The sequence below is a fragment of the Empidonax traillii genome, unplaced genomic scaffold, assembly GCF_003031625.1.
Source record: "Empidonax traillii isolate 1590-97213 ecotype Southwest subspecies unplaced genomic scaffold, ASM303162v1 scaffold35:size4298261, whole genome shotgun sequence".
In the NCBI taxonomy this organism is placed as follows: Eukaryota; Metazoa; Chordata; class Aves; order Passeriformes; family Tyrannidae; genus Empidonax; species Empidonax traillii.
In genome coordinates this window covers 4259888-4283998 of record NW_020955228.1, presented here as the reverse complement: position 1 = coordinate 4283998, position 24111 = coordinate 4259888, and the positions used below count along the sequence as shown (strand labels likewise).

General features: G+C 41.5%; 1 protein-coding gene across 1 annotated transcript; it reads left to right on the top strand.

Moving 5' to 3' along the window:
• Positions 1 to 5498: 5498 nt before the first annotated feature.
• CDCA7L (cell division cycle associated 7 like) lies at positions 5499 to 23516 on the top strand. The gene is made up of 10 exons (XM_027877955.1): positions 5499 to 5558; positions 11053 to 11199; positions 14434 to 14559; positions 15019 to 15375; positions 17107 to 17181; positions 18671 to 18853; positions 19997 to 20128; positions 20933 to 21082; positions 22060 to 22196; positions 22552 to 23516. Exons 1-10 carry the CDS (start codon positions 5499 to 5501, stop codon positions 22580 to 22582), a joined length of 1398 nt encoding a protein of 465 aa, XP_027733756.1. The 3' UTR covers positions 22583 to 23516.
• The last annotated feature ends 595 nt before the right edge of the window (positions 23517 to 24111 follow it).

Sequence of the window (24111 nt, the reverse complement as noted above, 5' to 3'; positions counted from 1 at the left end):
AGCTGGTGGGTCCACTAGCCAGATTCTAGGCATGCTATGTAAAAGAAGTGATTAAGCCTTTTATGAATTAAATGAGCAAACACAATAGAGGCCACCTGCCAAAGTGTTGGCCATATAAAACACCAGTGTAAAAATTATCTCAGAGGAAAGAAGGGAAGGCTTTTGCAGGAATTTGAATACAAACACAAGACTGAGATGGTAACTGGTTTCAGACGCAGAAAAGAGTGAGGACACATGGCCCGAATGGAAGCTAAAAGAAAGTGAACTCTAGTTCTGGGTAGACAACTGGATGAGATGGAACCATGCAGAATAAAATAGCCTGGTTTTTGTTTTTCCTGTTTTATTGCAGAAAAGGGTCTTGAAGTGTGTTGCAAGCAAACCAGAATGCACCAAAGAAATATCTAGCACATATCTTCATTTTCCCCTTCTAAATGAGACAAGCTGTGTTTCTTTGTGCTTTCAACTCATTGCTTAACTCATGCAGGTGCTTTCTGAGAGACATTAAGAAGTCCAGGAGAAAAACCCATTGAGTCAGCACGTAATCAAGTTGAAGAAATTCTTATGTAAGATGGTAGAAATACTTGTAAAACTTAAATACTGACTAATACATTTGAAATGGAAACTGAAACTGAACTTTGCAAAAGCAATGAAAATAGCAAGCCTGAAGCACCCCAAGAAGTCATGAAGAATGACTTTTCATACAAGAGAAGAGCTTTGATGCAAAGGCTTTGTTGCGTATGAGAAGTCAGAGCAGATTGCTCTCTCAGCTTCAGATGTCAAAGTGGAATGGCAATTAGACAGTTTCTTGAGGAAATTTATGCTAGGAAAACTTTGGTGAGTCTGGAGTTTGCTAGCGACAATGATCTTTAGCAGGATTTACAGAACTGACAAATCAGTCTCATAAAGGAATTAAAAGGATGACACAGAAGAAAGAACTGGGAAGGAAATGACTAGAGAATGTGGATTAAATGGAGCTTTCTTGAATATTCCTAGCCTTTTTTTAAACCCCGCAAAGCAAGAGGAGAAAGGTTAGATAATCTTAGCTCACAGGATACAAAAAAATCCCCCACTTCCACTGAAAGGAAAATCTAGAGCTCATCTCTCTGAAACAATAAGACTCATTTGTCCCAGATGAACAGCTGGGAAGGTAGAGGAGTGAAGGGCATTTCCCATGTTCAGCTGAAATGTTCCAGCTCTGCTGATGCTGCAGAATTTACCCAAGGAGGAATCAGTTACAGCTAACACAGTCACCAGTTTGGAAGCAGTCATCCACCAGAGCGGGCTGAAATACAGATAAGATTTAACAAAAACACGTGACAGACACTTCCAAATATCAACAAGGAATTTTAGGATGCATTAGCAATGGACATATCTGTTCACCTTGATCTTAGATTTGCAGGATTAGATCAAGTAAAGCATGTAAAAGATCTTCTCATAAATTTGGAGTCTGGATTTTTTGCTGCAGCAGTGTAATACTGGAAAGGAAAATACTTCACGTGAGGAAGCCTGAAGCTGGTGTTCATCCACATTGTGAGTACAGCTTGCTGTCTAATAACTGAATGGAAAGGGGGAGGGGACATTGAATGTAGTTCATCTACTTTATGAATGACTGTAAACAAAGTTTATAACCATAACAAAACATGAAAAAGGAAAATTTAATTTTCAGCAACGAACGCTTTATTGGCAAACTGCCCCCCCCCTCTTGCAGCTCTTTTAAGAGAATGATGAGAGCGCATGAGGAAGGTTCTCTAAGACGGTTTTCAGATTACTATTGCAAAAGAATAACTGGAGGCTCCGTTTTCAGTTGGTAGCATAAGATCACCCAGTCTTTGCCCTCAGCCTCACCCACAAGCCAATTTGTTGCATCAACCACCACGTGTGAGGAGAGGTTTTGAGATGAGTGGGTGGAAATCAAGGTAGTAGGAACATTTGTGATTTTGTTGTTGTGTCGGATAGCACCCACAACCCACCCTCGGAGCACAAACCTTCATCACTACCACCAGCATCTTTGGTGACAGCTTTTGAAAATACTGCAAATTGACCTTAGTTTGAAAAACTGCTAGGTTTTGTTTATAAGTTAAAAGTATTTTTCTTGGTTTTGTTAACAGAATATATAATATTAAAACCTGGGGTCAAGTTAAGGCATTTCTGTATCTGTAGCTCCTTTTAGGTATCTTTGAGAGAAGTGTTTTGTCCTGAGCACCATTCACAGTAGCAATTGTGTATGTATTCATACAGCTTTTATAAACTAAAACAGAAAATATCAAAGCACCAAAAATAATGATGGAGGATGTCAACGAGTTAATAGTCAGGGACACAGCTCCTGGACAAGCGTGACCACAAGTAAATCTTGGATTTGTTGTTTTCTTCTATACCTTCTGAGATGGTGATTTGCCCTGCACAGCAGAACAGATCTTAGCCTTTCTTTTTCACTTACTAGAGGATTTGCAGAGCAGGAAAAGAAGATTACAATTCCTCTCAGCAGAAAGTAATCCTTTTAAGTTAGGTATGTCAGCATTCATTGAGAAGTGTGGGAAAGTGCATGCTACTTAAAATGCTTGACAGGTCTCAGAGAAGCGTGGTGGCAGGAAGATGGGAGCAAAGCCCCCAGCTGTGATTACAATGGCCCCCAAATTGGAGACTGTTAGAGGGGGCAGTGAAAACAGAGTTCAGGAGCAAGGATTAATTTTATAGTTTATCCAGCTTGGTAAATACACAGCAGTAAAGTTCAAAATTATAACCTAGAATGGTATTTGTTCATTTGAAACTCATGGCAAACAAATTTTCTGTTTACAAGGTCACTTTGGAGATGGTGGTTCTGTCCTGTAATTTTACTGTGCATCAGGATGTTAGAGTTGGGTTACTGAGGATCTCATAAACTGATGGATCTGCTATAACTGATACATATTCTGAGCAGCTCATAATTCCTTCAGTGTACATTTGATCTGTTTGGAAAGTTATAGTCTAATTATAACGGTCACACTGAGCCCGAGACAGAACTCATTGTTATGAATTTCATTGTATAGTTTATGAGTTTGAAAACTTGGATTAAGGCATTATCAGCAATGCTCTCATGAGATGATGAGCAAGGCCAGAAACTATTCTGGACCCAGTAATTGCAAAATAATTCAGGTTAATATGTAAGGCTGAAGTTAAAGAGTACCCAGAATTCAAGTGAACCTCATCTGAGCAGCTGATGAGATCCTACTGACAAGGCAATAACACAAAAACTATTAGGCAGTAGAAAAATGAACTTTGAAGTAATATGAAAAGAGGGAAAAAATTGGGCAGGAATTCAGTGATGAAAAGTCCACACTGACACGTGTTTGTGATACAGCTGCAGAAAAAATTAAAGTAACAAAATTTAAAAAAACCCAAACTCACACTTCTAATAGAGCGACATAAAGAGCAACAACTGACAAGAAGGGCTTGAAAATGTTGAGAAGAAGAATGAATGTGAAAGTACAAAATGAAGTGTAAATTTAATGGAAAAAAAAGAGAAACAAAGCAACAAATTGCATAAAATAGCTGAAGAGATCAGGCAGCTCAAAATGTATCTGTAACAGCATAATAGCTGCACATCTCTATTGTGAGAGAATGCAATTTTATTCACTCTAATTTAGCACAGGACAGTCAACAGTCATTTCAAATCTGTTGTTCGCAATCCAAGATAGCTTCTTGACAGCTTTTAACAAACGAAGTGCTTCATAATGTAGACTGTTGGGGACAAGTGAAAGAACCAAACCCAGGGTCGGCAGTGGAATACATAAAGTGCAAGTCTTTCAGGAATGTATCACACAAGAGATCTTTATTCTTTTGTATTTTAAGAAGTCCACATTTCAATTTTGCTGATATTATACATAATTCCTGCATTTTGTCTTCTACTGAATTCCCTCCTCCCCACCTCATGCTCAAAGCTTCTTATTTCCTCAGCCTGAGTGACAACTGCAGGTGCCTCTATAGTGGATATTGCAATGCAAACCGGTATTTAAATGGCCTGCTTTGGCTAAACGGTTCTTTGTTTGCATGTAACAACTCTCCTCGTATTCTCTCTTGACAAATACTCTCCGTATGGTTGGAATATAAAGGCTTGGAAGTACTTAAATGGAAAGTCCACCATGTGTTACACTGAGGATCAGATACCATGGTACACGAAGTGGCTCCTCCACTTTTAAGGGTGGCTATTCAGAGAATATCAAAAAACAACATTTACTCACCTGTCCTTCACTTTCCAACAAAAATGTTCCTTTTCTCTGGCTTTTATTTTAAGTCAATAATTACAGTAGAGTATTTTAAAGACCTAGTCAGACCTGTAGGCAGACTGCACAGTGCTCCCCTAAATGAAAACATATATAAGTTTTGTCTATGTCATCCAGTAGGTATTTAAACTGTCAAAAACAATCTGAATTTATTTTTAGCATAGTAATTCACAGTCGGGTTTGAAGGCAAGCTACAGAGTAACACAGTTGTTTCCTCTGATTTGCTTTTATCAATTAAAAAATGATAGAGGTAGTTATCACAAGTTTATTTCAGCCAGATTACGTAGGCAAGCGAATTTCTTGCTGTTCTGGTCCAACTATCCATACTAGAGGGCTTGTGGAAGATCACTCAAATGCTGCTAGACAGAAACCTGGGTGTGAAACAAACCCTTAGACCTTATCCTGAGATCCTCCAGTTCAGATAGTCTTTAATTGCCCTCCTATTTCTGGAAGGGTCTGGACCACAAGTCTGATGAGGACTGGCTGAGGGAACTGGGGTTGTTTAGACAGGAGAAAAGGAGGCTCAGGGGAGACCTGATTGCTCTCTGCAGCTACCGGAAAGGAGGTTGTAGCAGAGTGGGGTGTCAGTCTCCTCTCACAAGGGACAGGCAACAAGAGAAGAGGAAATGGCCTCATATTCTGCCAGGGAGGTTTAGATTGCATATTAGGAAACACTTCTTCACTTAAAGAGTGGTCAGGCATTGGAACAGGCTGCCTGGGGAAGTGGTGGAATCACATCTCTGAAAGTGTTCAGAAATCGTGTGCATGTGGCAACTGGGGACATGGGTTAGTGGCGATTATGTGTGCTGGGTAATGGTTGGATTTGATGATCTTAGAGGTCTTTTCTAACCTTCACGACTCTAAAGCTACATCATCTGCACTCTCCCCCTTTATTAGAGGTTTTCAAGAGGCTTACGCTTCTCGCTTGTACTAAATAAGCAGCCTAAACTATTTGGAGGATGAAAGCCTATTGCCCCAAGGCAAAGACCGCTCCTTTCAGCCTAACAGCTGCTGTCCTGCGACGCGTGCGTACGAAAGAACGGACGACGCCGGGTGCCACGGGGGGAGCGCCCGCACCGCCACCCGCACGGCGCTTCCCCATCCCCAGCCAGGCTACACAGCGTGCCCCGTCCCCATCCCGCCTTTCCCGCCGCCGGCGGGCGGCTCCACCCCGCCACCGCCCCCCGCTCCTCCTCCCTCCTCCGTCCCCTTCCTCCTCCCGCGGCAGCGCGGGCGGCCATGGCGCGGCGGGGCCGGCGGCGGCGGCGGGGGGCGGCGGCGGCGCGGACCCGCGGCACGGTGAGGCGGCCCGCGGGCTGCGGGACAGCGGGGGCGGGCGGCGGGGAAGGAAACTGGCCCCGCAGCTTCTCGCCTGCCCGGGACGGCGGCGGCCTTTGTCCGCTGGCCGCGGCGCGGGGGGTCGGGGGCGCTGCCCCCCCGGCAGCGGGACGGGGGGCGCACATCGGCGGGGCGGCACCCCCGGCCCCCCGTGCCGCCCACGCCCCCCGTGCCCGCGGTCCCGGCCGGAGCAGCAGCCGCGGTCCCGCCGGGCGCCCTCCACGTGGCGCGGTGGCTCCGGGCTTATAAAAGGCCGGGAAAGGGGTGGAAACCGCCCGAGGGCTCGGCACCGGCGTGGGGCAGCTGCTGCAGCGGTGCTGGGATCTGCGGCGGCTCTAATAAAGGCTGATGGAGAGGAGTTCGGTTAATTAATTAGTCTCTGTGAGCCTGGGGATGCCACTTTAGAAATAGCTCTTTTTTTTTTTTTTTTTTTTTTTTTAAATTCTGGCCACTTTTTTGTTGGTGGTGTTGAAACACCGCGATGCCACCACGAACATGTATGTAAGTATTGGTGAGGCTGGAGGCTTCGGGACAAACGCAGGCGTGCTTCCATTGGCCGCGGTCTGCTCCGAGCCTGGAGCGTGCTTGGATGCGTCAGTCTAGTGTGCGCTTCTCATCCCCGTGGGAGGTGCAGCTATGGATTCATAGAATAGTTTGGGTTGGGAGGGACCTCATCCAGTCAGTCCTCCGCCCCGAATGAGCAGTGCCATCTCCAGCTAGATCAGCTTCGTCAGAGCTCCATCCAACCTGACCTTGAATGTTTCCAGGGATGGGGCATCCACCAGCTCTCTAGACAACCTGTTCCAGCGTTTTACTGTTCTTATATGTAATCTAAATTGACTTCCCTTCAGTCACGGTGAGCTTCCCAGGTGGTGGGAAGGAGTGAGGAGAAAGTCAGCATCTCAGCTCTAGATGGTGGAAAACTAGGGCTTTATATGGGTTTCTGTGGAATAAGAGTGTTGTAGAAACATCAGAACGTGGGACCTCTGTCCTGTCAGAGACTTTGTAAACCTTCTACCTGTGTGTGACCTCAGGCCCCTCATTCTCAGTGTGAAGATAAGGGCACTATAAAACAGTTTGGGAGAAACCTGGTTGACAATAGAAGTGAATAGCAATTCTCACCTCTGGTGCTGGAACAAGAGGTTCTTACTCTGCTAGTCACCTTTCTAGTGCAGAGCTTTAGCTGCACATCATGTTTCTTTTAAGGCTCAGCATAGGAGAGAAGGACACAGTCTGGTTTTGGTGCTTTCCTGTTTCTCGTGGGAGTTTGTACTTGTCTGAGTGCAGCCTTCTGCTGGCTCTGCCTCGTCTGTGTGAGTGGTGAGTTCAGTCTTACCTGGACCAGAAGGATGTGGTGGCGAAAGTTTCCTTGCCTCTGAAGTCGCATATTGTCTGCTGACAGGCAAATTAACTTCTATGTGCCCTCATTGAAAACAATTGCTAAAGAAGTTAGCAGTACAAAATTGTTTTGAATTGCAATACCTGCAGTTCCATTTCTCCTCCCAGAGTCTTAATTTACCAGGTCCTTACACAGCAGTTTCAGTACACAGAACTTGTTAAAGGGGGGCTGGCTGACAAAGCACTTGCACCCAAAAAGCCTGGACATTAGTAATTGAGACACAGAGCAGAGATGTGTAGTATGCCTGTGGTATTGTACAAAAGCATTTTCCATGCAACACCAGGGCTTGGAAAGTGATTAGGCACCACCACAGATGAAAAGGATGCTCCTGAATTATGCAGAATTAATTCAGAAATAGCTCTTACAACTGTTTGAATCGGTGAGAGATTAGATAGTGCAAAGGAATAGATAGTAGCAGTTGACAGAGTGTTTGCATTGTGTTCATATGACAGCATGCTGATATTCACAGTATTATCAGTGTTTTTGAAAAATAGGAAATAGTTTTCAGGCAGGTATTGCCTATAGATGGTCATTTTAAATGACTCACCATGTCAGCATGATAGTTGGACATTCCTTACTTTAGGATAAAGTAGCTTGATAGGCATTAGCTTATCAGTTTAAATAAGGCAGCATAAAAACCATATTCCACTGTTCTGAAAATAGCAGAATTTATCAATATTTCATGGAGTACTTGGATTTAGCAGTAGGTTTTCTGAGGTGAAATTGCCAGAACTTTTTCAGGGGGCACCATGAAAGTCCCAGGAGTTGCTGCTGTGACAGATTTACAGACTCAGGCATAATCCATCTTCACCTTCATTGGAATCACATTATCTCTGCAAAGATCGTAAAAGTGGGTGATGACTGCTCATTCTATCACTTGTTGCTTTTCTTTTTCTCTGAACACTCTTGCCTTTCAACCTCCTGCCACTTGTGCCAGGAATATATTTCACTATCCAGAAAGTTTCAGGGTTTTGTGGTCTAATGCTGGTGAGAAATTGTGAAGATCATCTGGGATCTTCCTTGCCTTCCTAGATTTATTGTTGCCCTTGAGTCTCAGGTGGGTTATGGTGTTGCCAGTCCCATTGACTGTGCATCCAGTTGTGTGATACTTTTGTGCTGTAATAAGGGACTCTTTGCCTTCCATGTCTTTAACACATTTGTATGATGCCTGCAGCCTTTTACAATGCTATTTGCCTATATGATTCCACTGGAAAAAACAGGATCTTGACTTCTAAATAGTTCTGGTTTATTGGTTTGGCACCTATTGACACTTTGGCTGGGGCCCCTCTATTCTTATAGCGCTGCTCACAATTGCCAGCTTTGGAGTGCTTCCCTGTTCGGTTGTTATTTTGGGGTACGAGCCAAATCTAGTGCCTGTAACCCTTGGGTGGCATGCCTTGAGCTTGCCTCCATGCTGAACCTGGGGCAGCTCAAGAGGCTTTCCAGTGCATGTTGAAGGTGTGACTTTGCACGGGTTTGCTTTGTGTGAGCATCTGTTTGGGGTTAAACTGGGGTTATTTCAGTTTGACTGAGTTTGAACATGGTTGAAGTTGTCTGTCCTCTGCTTTGAATAGGAATGTCCATACATTGTGCAAACTTGAATAAGGGAACACAGCCCAACTGATTTTTTTTTTTCATGGTAGGAGCAAAAATAGAGAATTACATCTAGCCCTGCTTTCTCATACTGTGCGTTCTTCTGATACATCACTGCCGGAGAAGAATATGTTAGTGTCACAGTTGGCAAGGAAAGTCATGCATACAAGATAACTCTTAAAAAAAATTAAATATGGTGTCAGTGGCGTAGAAATAGCTGATGCTTCCCACCAAATCCGTGGGTGTGCATGCAGGCAAGCATTCTCTCCTCACAGCCTGCAGAAGGGCAAGTTGCATCTTTCCTTTGGTATCAGGAAAGTTGCTTTTTCACTTGAAACATGAGAATTCTTCCTGTTAATGTGGAAAGTAAAACAGCTCACCTCAGGCTTTTTTTTTTTTCCTTGCCTAACAAGACAGGCGGAATTCGTGGGAATAGTGCTTGGTAAAATGTTCTTGTGACAGCTGGGGACCTCAGGTGCCTTCCTTTTCCAGTCACTCCTGACTGAAACAGATCTGACAATCCTCCTGGCCTTGTTTTCTGTCTCTGTCAGCCTAGGCCCTTGGTGACAGCCCTGCCAGCATCCACAGGCATACATGAACTGCCTGCTCCTGGTTTTGTGGGTATGGTAACTCTGTGCAGCCCAGCACATCTGAGCGTGCTCCTGGATGTACTGGTGGTATTTTGTCATATTTGGAGAAGGGAGAACTGAGAGATGGGGACGTCGAACTTTGGATTTCTGCTGAAAAAACATAGGATTGGTTATTCTGGCAGTTTTTGGATTGTGTGCTGTTAGTAGCTGGGAAGGTTTGCTACTGTTTTCGAAAGTGCCTTAGGGGGGTTTTAAACAAGTAACTATGTTTTACGAGCAAAAGTAAATGAGTTCAGTAGGTATGAAATCTCCTATTAGAAATAAAACTGACTTCTTCTGCAACTGTGAAATATTTCCAGCTTTTCCTAGACTTCTGGTATTTATCCATTGTAGCAGGTATCTTTAAAGGACATTACTTGTATACTGAGAGTGAGAAATGAAAATACCAGTGGCTTCCAGCATTACACAATAAATGACAGCAAACAAACCCATCGTGGCAGAGATGTTTGGAGCATGCTTGTCTTTGATGTCTGTCTGCTGATGGCAGTGGATTTCTGCTGGGTATAAACTTGACTTGTGATTTTGGGTGTAGAAATACAAGTTTTCAGCTGTGGAAATAATGTTGATGAGCAAGCTGCATCGTGAGGATGCTCTTTTTAAACTTCTGGAGTATGCCTACCTTGTATGCATCAGATCTGTCTATTATTATCTTAAGCCCTTTGCGTAAAATGGAGACTCATCAATGACTGAATGAGATTCTTTGTAGGTAGGCTACAGGGAGCAAGTCACAAATGAAAACTTTGAAGTTCTGCAGTAAGTTACTTAATACTACTACCTTAGTTCTTGGGAATGCATAAAAGATTAAAAAACAGGTCTTCTACAGGGAAAGAGTTTGGGTTTTTTGGACCAAAATCAGTAATTACACCCCCATAATGACTCCTCTGGTGCAGATGCAGAAGCAATAGATGAAGAGGAAGAAATTAGGCATACAGTAATCACAGCAGTGGCTAACTCAGCTGTACATTAGCACAAGAACTAATACAGTGGCTCCTGGAAGCAATTTATTCATAGCAGTGAGGCGCACAGCTCCTAGTATGTTTTTCCATTCGAATGCATAATGCTTCATTTTTAACACTTCTCTGTTCTGAGTGAATTCCATCACAGCAGTGGTTTCTGGCTGTTGGCTGTAGAAGGCGGGGGTGAGGGAGGAACCAAAGGGGTTCAAATACGGACAGCATGACTTCAGCAGAATAACATTGGGCCCATGTTGCCTCGTTACTGTAGCTCATTTCAGAGAGTGATACTTTGGTCAAGTTACTGCTTGCTTTTGTAATGGAAGTGGAACTTTTTCCAACAACATTGTTTTTGGAGAATGAGCCTCCCTTGGGACATTCACCTTGGCACAACTAAATTTAAAAAAAGATAAAATAATAATAAAAAATCATTATATGGGGGCCTGTACAAGCAACCTTCATTGTCTATGACAGTGGAAAAGGGCAGACTGCTCTTGGTTCTGAACTTCATCTCAGCGGTGTTCTGTTGAATATTCAGGGCTGGAGAACAACTCCTTTAAATGAGGAAGTGTCCTCTCACCATGTGTTTTTATGTCTGAGAAGTACTTTCCCATGGAGTTAAACACCCTGCCTGTCGCATCCCCTTTCTCGCTCCAGATCATGAGTTTCTGTTTAGGGATTAAAACAGTCAATACAGAATTTTCCTGGAGTTTGGCTAAATGGGGTACAGTTTACACATAGCATATTTTGTCATACAGATTTGTACTTACACAGGAGTATAAAAATAAGTTGTACCGTTGCCAGTTTAAATCTTCCTATTAAGCTGGCACATCTGACTCTTCTGTCTTGTTTTGAATCAGAAACAGATACGCAAGGATGTGGCCAACATTTTTAATGCCCCCAGTGACAATGAAGATTTTCCAGGGTTCCAAGATGATGCTTCCAGACAGAACTTGTTGTCAGAAAACAGCTATGCTAGTTTTGATTCCCTGGAGTCTGGAAAAAAGGTAGGAATGGATGGTCCAGTTATGGACTTTGGGTGCAGTAGTACTCTGAGCCTGTGACAAAGCTATGTGAACCTTAACTCACACAACAAACTATAATTTGCAGTTCTCATATTAAAAATAAGTGTAAACAAACTTGCTATCCTTTTTAGGATTTAATGATGGCTTTTGAAAACTTCATAATATAGAAAAGAAAATGGGTTTCATTAGAAGGTGAGTTTAAGTGAAATAGGTAAGTGTAGCAAACAGGAAAGAGAGAATTACCATCGTGAGCTGGTGTGCCCTGGATATCTAAGGCAGTGGAAATGCATGAGTGCTGGATGGCCATTTGTGAGTATGCAGACTTCAAGCTGTTTCTTCCAGAAATTTATCTCGGTGCTGTTTCTGTACTTAATCATGTTTTCATAGTGGTGACCCACAGAAACTATCAGCTTCTGCTGTGATGTGTGCTCATTCTCTGCTTTCTTGATGGTGAAGTAGCTTGGATCACTGCAAGGATTTGATTTTTTTCCTTCTCTGATTTGGTAGCTGGAGGTAACAGCTGAATTCACAAGAAAGGAATACAACTGGTATGCTGTCTTGTCTGCACAAAAATTAAGTTTTTAGTCTTTTAGAAAGTTATAATTTGATAGACATGGGGTTAATGTATTATTAGATACCTTTGTCATTTGTGCTCTCAAAAAGGTTCCTCTGATTAATAAGAAAATTAAAAATGCCTTTTCCTAGTCCATCAGATCAGTACTTGGTTAAGAGGTGCTGATGGCAAGGAAGATGATTAGTGTTAGCAAATGAAACAGACACAACAAGGCTTGTAGGAGTATGTACTGTTTCTGGACCTTTGTAGGCAAATGAGGCAAGGAGAGTGCAGAAACCTTTTGGGGGGTAGAGCCAGCATCTTTATGTATGGAGAAAGATGATGGCTAAAATGTAGTGAAATATACTGGGTCCAAATTGGTTTGTAATCTTGTTGCTAGACAGCAGTACTGATAACTTCATAAAACCAGGAGGTAGCTTACTCTTGTATTTGTGGCTTTGCGTGGAGCATCAAGAAGGATCACTGGGGAGAGGTAGTGGTGAGGGTGGAGGGGAAACCTTGGTGGGAGCCTGAGCTTCTGCTGCCTGCTTGGGGGCTGCGGACACCTTACTTTACTACTCTCTCCTTTGGTTTCTCAACTTGTGAAATGGAGATTATGGTAATGGTCTTTGCTGAAAAGCATTTTAAAATCCTCTGATGAAAAATGCTACTGCTACTTTAACATGCATTACTGAGAATTCTAGTGAGACTTGTATCAAATTTACAGCTGGCACTGCAGCCTCCTTCCTTACCATGCCTGTGTTTCCCTTGGGCTGAGAATTACTTTAAATGTCCATCAGTATTGAGTTTAACTCCTTTAGCACTAAATGCTATCATAAAAATATCCTGAGTTTCATCCAATTGCAACATAATCTGCAGTCCTTGTGCATCAGGGCCCTGCATCAGGATGAACATCATTTGGAGTTTATGATGCCAGCCACCACTGTTGCTACAAAAGACTATAGGTACCTGTGCAAGAAACGAAAAGGTTTTGGAGTGAGGGGCACAATGATGGGAAGCTCAGAAAAATTCTACGATTGTTGGGAGAGGAGACAAGGTAGCTGCCCTGCTGAGGTGATGAGTGGAATGTCAGTGCATCAGGTGTTCCCTTGGATCTAATGCATAAATGAGTTAACAACTAATGATCTCTGTGTGCCTGCTTTTCCTCAGAGCTTTCTGCAGTCCTGCTCCCATAATCTCTGCATTTCTGCTGAGCTTCCACTATTTCTTCTATAGGTATCCCTGATGTGTATTTTACTTTGTGTAGCCTGTTCTTTGTAGATGCAACAGCATAGCTCTACGTGTGTTATTTTTAGTTGCTTTAGCTAACAAACAGCATATTTCTCCCCCCCAAACTTCATTGTACAATTTTGTGAAAACACAGAGTGCATAAAAACATCAGTTTCCCTTCAAGAAATGTAATTCAACTTTTAAGTAACTTCCCTATTGTGTTTTTTCCTTTCTCAAGCAGCTGCACTGCAAAAGAATGAAGTAATTTTGCTCAGAGAAAGCTCATTCCAATTACCCGTAATAATTTGTAGTTGTTTAAAGTGTAAAGAAAGAAAATATGCAGTAGCTCCCCCCTGCCCAGTCCCGTCTAAGTTTTTCCACTCATTTATTGTATCCGTTTTTCACCAGATATTAATGTAAAGAAGTGTGTAATTAAAGTCTGGGAAGGGAGGGAATTGAAAGGAAGAATAAAGATATTTAGCAAGTGCATTGTATTATAGGTAATTTTTCTTTTTCATGTGGGAAGAAGAAATAGCAGACGAAAATTGGGGAAACAACTTGTATGTTTCTGAATTTCATAGGAACAAATCTTTTGGGAGGCTAATGGAGAAGTTGACAAAGTGGTCTTTACTAGTTCTGATTGGAAGTATGGAAATACATTTCTGATTTAGTAAAAGTATTGTGTTTAATTGGTATGTAATGTGCATATTGTGACGAATGTTTTAATGAGATCTTTTTACTTCCCGGTCTGTAGGCAGAAATTTAGGATCTGTCTACCCTAGAACATGTGTGGATAATAAACTACACTAAAAACACAGAGTTGAGCAGTTGGAAGGTAGAGGGATGTTAGTCAGGCTGTTTAAAGGTCTGTGGATTTGTGTTGGTATCTGGCAGTTCAGTGATGGTGTAACAGTGTGAGGAGGAGCAGACTCCCATCTCCAAGAGCCTGTACTGCTGCAGTAAGCCTAGATGAGATTCTTGTTTCTACTGCACTGTCAAAAAAGGAGGGCTCTTTCTTACTGTAATTGTGGTTTGTATTTTCTTTTATTCAAGGCTTGTTTTTTTACACGCACAAGAAAACATCCAAAACAACATGATAATTTATGCTTAAGAAAACTGATAGTTTATTTTTTTTTGGGTAGTAATGAAGAAGGGGAGGAAGAGATGAAGAAGAAAGTTTCCTCCACAAAAAGCAGCTCAGTTAAAGCCCTGTGCTCAAAATGAGGGAAAAAAAAAATCTTTCAGGATTAAAATAACTCAGTGCTGAAACTGAATGTGGTCTTCTTTTTTAATTCTGGCAGGCTCTGCCTGCTAAATGCTTTCACAGTGTATGCCATGGAACTGGTACCGTCTTCAACCTCAAAACTGATTTATTGTGGCTGTGTGACTACTCTGTGTCTGTCTCTCACAGCTACTGGATGGTATTTTTGCAGGGAGGCCAATTTCAGTCCAGATACCTCACTGAAGAACTGCGGAGGATTTTCACTGAAGACTCTGAAACGGAAGAATTTGAAGGCTTTGCTTCAAACGAGGTGCATGTGAACAAGAAAGAAGTTCTGGTAAAGGCAGTCACACCTACATGTGAATGTTCATATTGACTTATTTTTTCCGATCTCTTCTGTGTAGACTTCCTGTTCTAGTAGGAATTTTTCTGATACACTGTGATGTTCTTTCTTCGTCCTGAATTAAAATACGTTACCTTAAAAGAGATTTATTTAATATAGCATCACATATTAGAAATGAACTTCTTCCCCTGCTTGTAGACTGACTGTGCCGGGCAAGTTTCTCCCTCTGGAGACACCCATGTCTGTATCCCAGACTATATTAATATGTAGATTTTGTATTGATCTCTGCACAGGAAGAAGTCGTGTACTGTGAACTTTTAAAAATTTGTTGATTTAGGTGAATTTATGATTCTGTATTTGGTTGCTGAGACTGCTGTCTAGAACTAATGATTTAAAAATTACTTTTAGTGTGTCACAACCAGTAATGTAACATGGGATTCTTCCTGCCTCTAGACAGTGGAGTCAGACCTGAGTGATGAAGAATGCCCTAATTTATTGAGTAATGAGGAAGAAGAGGAGGAAGAGGCGAAGAAGGCTTCTCCCAAGAGAAGAAGCTTTGGCCTTCGTGTTGCTTTGCAGTTTCCCAGCAGAAAGTCATCTGAGAAAAAAGTGCCTGAACAGTCTTTGTCTGACTTACCTGTAAAGGACAGTGAATCCCTCACACCTCTTTCAAGAGAAATAAACTGCAAGTGGTCAGACAAACTAGAGGGCTCTGCTTCAGAGTCTGAAGAAGACATTAAAGAAACACAGGAGGAAAGTTCCAATGCAATGATTAAGAGAGCCATAAATATAAAAGAAAATAAAGCCATGGTAAGATTATGAGTGGTTCTCTGACATTTATGTCAGAGTACTTAACTTCAGCATACTTGAATTTTGGGGTCCCTGTTGGTGATGTGCTGGGAAAATCTTACGGTGAATTTTTCTACCTGGGAAAACCCTACAGGTCTCTCAGCACTCAGACATTTACCTCTAAAATAGCCTCAAGTAAGACTAGACTGGTCAAGTTTAAAACCAGAGCTGAACCAAGCATTTTTAATGAGAATCTGAACAAAGTTACAGATGCCCAAGTTTTGTGGTCTTATATTCAGAACATCAGAAAAACAACTGGTCCCTTCAGGTGGTTCATGGTGTCATTTGCACAATAGAGTTTCTACTTTTTGTTAGTGCATGACAGATCTGCTGCAGGTACTGATTGGAAAGCCAGGTAGAAACTGCTAAGGATGATAAATGTAATTTTTGCAGTTGTTTGGGATGTTATTTTTAGTTATACTTTACTATATAACTGTTTAAAGTATGTGTATGTGTGCACATAGGTGTGGAAAAGTGAGACACTCATTGTTCCCTAATGCTTTTTCCTTAATTGTCCAGTGTACCACCAGCTCTCTCTAATTATCATGCTGCTGTGTAATCTGATTTGTGTTCAGTCCTTAGTAGCTCCTTCAGTTTTACTGTATTTCAGGAAAAGTTGCAGCTTCCAAGCAGCCTTGGGGTTAAGCTCATGTCTTGAGTGTGTGGGCGTGCAGCTCCTGTGTAAAACTTGCTTGAGTTTTGTACCTGTTTCTAACCTCTCTTGTATGCCCACTGCTGTTGTATTTGTCTTGCTGCTCTTTGGCCCTTCTCACCTTCCATTCTTCCTTGCAATTCAACCATTCCAAAATTCAGTGTCATCCTAGGTGCAGTACTGTAATGACATTAAATAGCTCTCAGTAAATGCCACCCTGAAGTATTTACTAAGAAATACTGTATTCAGCTTTTAATCTCTTGATTGCCATGGCAGTCTCAAGAGACCTTTAGCTTGGCTCATCTCCCCTATCCCTGGCTTTTCAGAAGATAGCCTCATTCTGGACTTCCAGAACAAATCAGTGTTTTTTGGACCTGTCAGCCACTGCTTCAGTGGTAATGTACCTCCAGGACATATACACAGGGCAAAAGATCATCCTACTGAAGTGCTTCTGATGCTGCATGTGCTGTGGTTACAGGAACTGCCAGTGGGGCTCGGTTGCTTTATGACTTTGTAAATGAGTGCGTACCCGTGTCACTCACTGGTTGTATCTGCACTGCTTAAGGGGACACTGAGTGCTCTGGCAAAAAGCAGAGGTATATCAGCAGTCATTCAGTAAAACAGTCCACAGGGAACATCATACTGTCTTCTGCCAAGGGCACCCTGTCTTTTTTTCTTCCCTCCCTCCTGTCATATGAACTGAATTTCTTTTTATCAGTCATAGATGCCATTACCATGTTGTATTGTGCTCTCTTAGTGCTGTTTCGACAAGATTTTATGTAATTCTGTCTAATTCTAGTTCCTAGTAACAATTTGTGGGAGCTATGAAGTTAGCACTGCTAGACTGCAGAGTTTTGCTCATTCAGGAGTAAATGAACCCCTTTGTGAGCTCCATTTAAATAAAATGCCTCCAGAAGGGTTTCATGCACTGAAAGTTCATATGTTTAGATATAATTTGAAGTGCATGTGAAGAGTGGATGGTAGGTGTTGCTTGTTTGCAAGTTGCAGAGAGCTTTAAATGTGACATGACTTGATTTCAGCTTGCCCAGCTGCTGGCAGAATTGAATTCCATACCAGACCTGTTCCCAGTGAAAACACCCACCTCAACTCCTCTGGTAAGTTTTTGGTACTGACTAGTGGTGACAGTCGTTTTTGTTAAACTTAGGATTAAAGTGTTTAATCAGAAACTTTGACCAAGTTTCTTCTGGTTTGCTTTAGGTTTGGGGACTTTATTTGTATAGATTTGCTCTTGGTCAGGAAGTACCAGAGATTATGTGAGGAAATGGAATTCTGCAGTATGAAGAAATAAGAAGACTGAGATGAGAGGCTGCTTTATATTTTTTGCCCTAGAAAGACTATTGAGATGGTACACATATGTCCGTGTATGTGGGAGCAAAGAAGAATAGTTTTTTCCTTTGGGATTAGATCCTGTTCATTTCCCTCTTGCAGGCTTTTCTTCTAAAACCCACACTTCCCACTAGAGCAATGCTCGTGACGCTGAACCACATTAACACAAACTGGAATGATTTTGTAGTTGTTTCAACTGACTTTTCTCAGCTTCAAGCGGAGGACTGTCAATCTCACTTAGTTCTCTTTAGAGTAGCATTTTTCCACATATATTATAAACAGAAGAGATGTGAGGAAAAACTGCAGAGCCGTGTCTTTGGAAACCCCCTTTTAGAAATGCTGGCATGGTGGTTATTATGTGAAAAGATGAAGCCAAGTTAAATAGAATTTGAAAGGCTGGAACACTTGCTAGCTTTAATTAAATGTTGTAGAGCCTTAAACATACTTTAAATACGTACATAAGCCAGCTACTTTTATTTAGTATTTATTTATTTAGTATTTTATTTAGTATTTCCTCCTTTAATGGAGGAAAGGGGAGGGCACAAGAAGTATTCTAGTTACCTCATCTGCTTGGTTTTTGACTTCCAGCCTTTCTCCTTGTAATGTGCCTTTCACTTCTTTGAAAGAAAATATAAGTGTATGGTAGCAAGCAGACTTACTTTCTGCATCTTGTTTATACTGTCAGATTTAGTAGCTGCCTTATGGTAGGTGTCCCTGCAGGATTTATGATACATGAATTCAATTGCACAGTAATTGGCAGGTGGGACAATATCAAAAGGATGTCTTTCGCCTCTAAAGAATTTCCAAGTTTTAGGAACCATGAAGTAGGAGAAGCAGCTTAATAGTGCCCTTTCAATTTAAAAAGTTTAAAAGAAAATAAACTAGAATTTGGATTGTTCCTCAAAGGTGTATTGAGATTGTGGGAAAATCTGAGTATTTAGCTACCAAAGAACAGTGAGAACTAGCTTCTAGCTTAATATGACACATTTTAAATTTTGGTGTAGTTCTGTGATGTTAATTGGGATAGAATTTGACATGAGTTTGTGGTGTTTTAAAAGGAGCAGAAGGTTATAGTCTGTAGGGAGAATACTTTAGTGCTAGAAATTGGTGAGGTTTGGCTTAACAATTAAGGAGCGGGAGAACAACAGATTAATTTATGATACTACAAGTGTGGTACAGACATTTTCAGATAATTTCTAGTGTTTAATGCTACAAATAACTGAAAGGACAGTTTCTGGAATATTCTTCTCTTCCTAGAAACAGAAGAAAACCCCGAGGAGGACATTTTCTGAAGGCCAGATAGCACGTCGAATGAACCCAACCAGAAATGCTCGTCCACCAGAAAAATTTGCCTTGGAAAAATTTACTGTGTCGGCCGTCAAATTTGCAGAACAAATCCGTAGCTACAGACAACAAAACCTCTTGAAGAGACTCAGTGTGGTATTTGCCAGACTTTGATATCTCCAGTAGTCAGGAATTAGGAAACATTCAAATTGTTGGCCAGCACTTAGACCAGACATCACATCTTACAGAAAGTTTTTGAGAGTCTTTGGTTGGGATTAGCTACAGAAGTTATTTCCAGGTGTTTGTGCCTCATCTTTCACCTGTTTAGTGGGCTCTGGTTGTGACCTGTGTTGTCTAGGCATAACAAAGAAGTTTTTACTTATAGTCTGTTACTTGTGTGTTATCTGAAAATTCCTAGCTCTTATGAGAAAGACTCTTTAAGTGTGCATCCACACAGACTGGATACCAGTTCTTGTAGGAAAGAGTGCTGGGCATAGCTGAAGCATTAGAGAGAGAATTTGGCCACTAGAAAAAGTGGAGTAGCACTGAATGAGAACCTGGGCAGGCAAATGACTGTTTTGAACAGAATGGAGCTGATCTTAGAGTGAAGGACAAATGAGGTCTTATGAGACAGGTGTGGGAAAGGCTAAGAATCAGATAAAATTTATCCATGAATACGGGTCAAAGAGAAGGATATTTGGAAGGAAAGAAGAGCTCTTAATAGTGAGTGGAGTACTCTCCTCCAAATCATAAAGAGGATAGTAAAATTCAGAGCAAAACCACAACAGAAAGGGAGGCCTGGCTATGGCAGGACTAACCTAAAACTTCAGTAGAGGGTTTTTTGCAGGGCCGTAGAGGTTGTCATGGGAGAAAGCAATCAGTGTGCAAGGAGATTGAAGGAGGAAAACATGGGAAGGCAGATGATCGTAGTTTCTTATTTCGAGAGGGAAGAAATAGAGTATGAAGGGTTACAGAGGAGGAGTGCAGGGAATGCAAAGAAAAAAGTTAGCAGAAGTCATGTCAAGGATTTATGGAAGTAGAAGTAGTAATGATGGAAAGGAAGAACATTGAAGCAGAATTAATAGAAGATGTAGTAGAGAAAAAGTTAGGGAGGACAGGGAGAGAAAGAGGCAGTGATGATTTGGAAACGATTGCATGTTCTTCCAGTGGTGCATGAGCCTGTCAGTTTGCCCACTCGGGACTGCAAACACATTAAAAATGAAAGAATTTGTTACCAAGCTTGGTGACAGAGTCTTTGTGACATCAGACGAAAGGTATTGAGATGAGTTTATTTAGCAGGGGGATTGTGGAGTGCGCAAAAGAAGGAGATCATCAAAGTACTCGTCTCATCGTCCAGTAGAAGATATTACTGAAGAGGACTTGGACAACATTGCAGTCACTGTTAGAGACAAAATCTATGACAAAGTTCTAGTAAGTGGCTGCTGTATTCTTCAGTTTGTCTGCTTGAAATTAAAAGTCTCTCAGTAGTTCACTGGAGTTTGCTAAAAGGTGGGCTTTCCTGAGGTTCTGGAGAGAGTGCAGCTTGTCATTATTTATGTTATGCAAGCACAACCTTGAAAGCTTTGTCAGGCTAGGCTGTGCTGATTGAAACACCCCACCACCTTTTTGCCTCCGGAAAGAAGTGCTTTCTTGCCACAGAGCTATTAAGTGAAATTTGCTATAGCTATGACTCACCGCTGATAAGAGTTAGCATCCTTTTTATCTCACATTCTCAATATAAATGTTGTGTTGGTTGTACCATTATTAAATAATAATGATGCCCAATATTCCTTGTACCCCCTGGAAATTACATTTCTGTACAGGTTGGGTAGTTTCCAAAGTTCTTGATGGAACTCTTCCATTCTTTCACTGGATTTGGCTATTGATTGTCATAAAGATCAGCTTGCTATGTATTTCATTGTATTGGCAGAGATGAGTCACACGGTCATTTTCTGAATAGTTCTAGCTTTTTCATAGGTGGAAGAAGGGATCAGAACTGCAACATGAGGTTCGTGTAATTTGAGACTTGCGACGCAACTAACTGAAGCTGGATGCTGTCCCTGGAAAATTCCTGCCATTGCTATATGATTTATCATGATAACAGAACTTCTGGTTCTTACTAAGATTTTCATTGCTGAATTTTACTTTGGTTTGAAATTTGTGCTTATTATTAGGAAAGTTTGTCATTGAGTATTTAAGATGCCCTAGGATGTTTCCCCTCCTTTCCACTTTTAGGGTAGTACTTGCCACCAGTGTCGACAAAAGACAACAGATACAAAGACAATCTGTCGCAACCAGGGCTGTGGAGGAGTAAGAGGGCAGTTTTGTGGACCATGTCTTCGAAATCGATACGGTGAAGATGTGAAATCAGCTCTGCTTGATCCAGTAAGTATAATTTTTTGGGCCTGGGTAATGAATAATATATGCTTATGGTAACGTGATGTGTTTAAACCTCCTTGCCATGAGAAGATCAGTAGTACTGTAATGACTGACACTGATTTTGTTTAGAACTCAGGTGGAAGGTTCTGGACCTGCTCTCAGTTAATGCTCTCAGTAACGTGGCAAGCAAAGCAGGCTCCTTGTTTTAGATTCCAGTGTTTAAATATGAGAAAAAAAAAGAAGTACCCTTAGGTACTTCTTAGGAAGTCTTAGGATTGATTCCTCTTTCTTTGTTGTCCCCTGAGACACTGAGCAAGGAGAGAGCACAGGTTGCTGCCAGAGAATGAGGCACATGGATACACAAAGACCTCTTAGCAGAACAGAGTGCTTGGCTTGTTTTGAGACTTCCTTCCTCTCCTCCACCTCTGTTTTAGAGATGAGCTGTTGGGCTGTTCTGAAGGACAGCAGAAAACTAATGGCTCTGAGGTGCTGGCAGTGGCTGCTGTATTAGCGCCTGTGCTTCTGCGTGCAGTTACTGAGCAGCTTGGAGATGCTTGACTTCACGTAAGAGCTGGGTATTCAATTCCAGAAATTGTGCTGTACCAGCAGGCAGAGCCAAAGAAACTTGTCACAATGGGCACCCGTCTTTTTCTAGGGAGTTGACTACAGTCAGCCTAGCATAGAATGAATTATCATTAGGCATTACGGATGACTTTAGTCTATCTGAAAATCAATACTGAGCACATTAGAGAACCTGAGGCTTCAGAGTAAGCATTCAAGCATTTAATGATTTCTTTAATCCTGCAGAATTTGGGAATTGCTAACAGGGTTGACCGCCTGGCTGATAGAGGCTTTTAAAACCTTGCCCTGAGCAGTCACATGGCAGGGAAGCCAAACTCATGTTTGTCTGAGCAACGGAAATGCCAATATAACCTCGCTCATAACTTGTTTTTACTCCCTGTCCCATATTCACGCCCTTGCAGGCCTGGATCTGTCCTCCTTGTCGCGGGGTGTGCAACTGCAGCTACTGCCGCCGGCGGGATGGGCGCTGTGCCACTGGCATGCTCATCCACCTCGCCAAGTTCTACGGCTACAACAATGTCAAGGAGTACCTGGAAAGGTGAGGGTCATGCTCTGTAGTCACTCCGTGTAAAACAGTTGTAGCCCCTTAAAGAACACTTGACTTCTTGTGGCCTGGGGCAGATCCTGCAGCTACGCAAATGAGGTCTCTTGGACTTCAGATTTTTTTTCCTAGGCTGAAATCAGCTTCTTTGAAGTGAGTCATATCATCTGTGTAAACAACTAATTTGCTTAAGAAATTTAAATGCCTTTGCCTATTTTGAAATCCCTATTGGTTGCTTGAAGCGTATAGAAGTGCTGTTTTGGAAGGTGTTATCTTCAATAATGGAAACACTTGTTTATGGGGAACTTGAATTTCCTAAAAAGCACTAACATTGTTTTCTCATGCCTTCTAGTTTACAAAAACAACTGGCGGATGGCAATTGACATCACTGAACCCAAGCTGTGCCTGCAACTGGTTAATATGTTGAAAAATTTTGACTTCAAAAGTTTATTACTCTGTTTTATATAAGATAGAATTGTAGTGCATAGTACATTTATTTCTGCATTGGGAACTTTTTGATTGATATGGTCTTATGCAAAAGATCTCTCAGGAAAATGTTTTGGTAGAGAAATCTACATGCACAGACCTAGAGTTTAAGTGAAATGGCACTCTTGAACCTTGACTGGTTAATTTTTAATAGAGCTACCTGAGCACATGATAGAGAACTTGATCAATTTGAGCAATATTTTTATTTATATAATTGTGCAAGTTTGCAGAAAGGGTGTTTAACAACTACCTTCAAAGCATCCGTGTCTTTAAAGAAACAAAACACCCTTGTCTACCAACTTGACCATAAAGATTCAGTTTTCCAGCCCTTGCTTTCTGAACCTATTCATCCACCTGCGGTTTATGGAACTTGTCCCTGCGAAGAAGGGAGGTGTACTTTCATTTGATGCCATTATATTCCAACCAAAGCTGATGCAATCGACCAGTGGGAGGATGATTGTTTTTTTTATTTTATTCCAAAGTGCAATTATTCACCGAAACATGAAACTAGAAGAGTGTTTCTTTAAAAATATAAAATAAAATCTTTAAAATTTTAAACATCATCCCAGTAAAACCAGCAGTTTTTATGTAGTGCACCTGCTGCCTGAACCATCTACCCAGCGGTTATAACTGGTCTAAATCAGAGTTCAGGATTATTTTTTTTTCCTTACAGTTCATACTTAGATTTTTTTTTTTCATTTGAACAACTAGGCTTTCAGACAACTTTGTTTAAATGCCATATGTTTGTATTGCATGTTAAAATATGTTAAAATTCTTGTAAGATACAAGTTTGATTTTATGTAGAGAGAATAAAGACTAATCTAAAGAGGAGTATTTTGTGAGTCAAACCACACCCAGATGCTGATGTTTCCCATTTACTTTCCCATAGCTGGTGTAATGGTGCTTGCCATTACAATGATCAATAATCATTAGGTGGAGAAACACATGAACACAACACTGATGGATGAGGAAATAACAACGTAGAGCACATAAACATTACACTAAGGATTGTGTTTTTGTGACGCAAATCTCCTGCCCCAGCTGACTGTGAAAAATGTTTATCTTCTTTTACTTTAACTACAAGGCAGATTGAGAAAGCAGCATGTATTATTGAAAGGTTAGCACTAAACTGCCAAGAGTAAAGCTATTCCTGCCAGAACCCATTTACCTGACTTCTTGCTTTTCAAATTGAAAGTCCAAACATAAGTTGGCCCTCTGCTTTTGGTTTTACAAACTGAACATTCATAAACATTATTAGTTTCCCTTTGATCCACTGGGATTGCCCTTAAAAAAATGATTGGCATTGCTAAGTCAATTCCTTGAGCAGAGTTGGATTTCTCACCTGGTGCCTGCAATAAACGTAGCACATGGTTCACATAGCGTTCTGTAGTGCAAGACTGAAATACTTTGGGTTTTAACAGTGGCT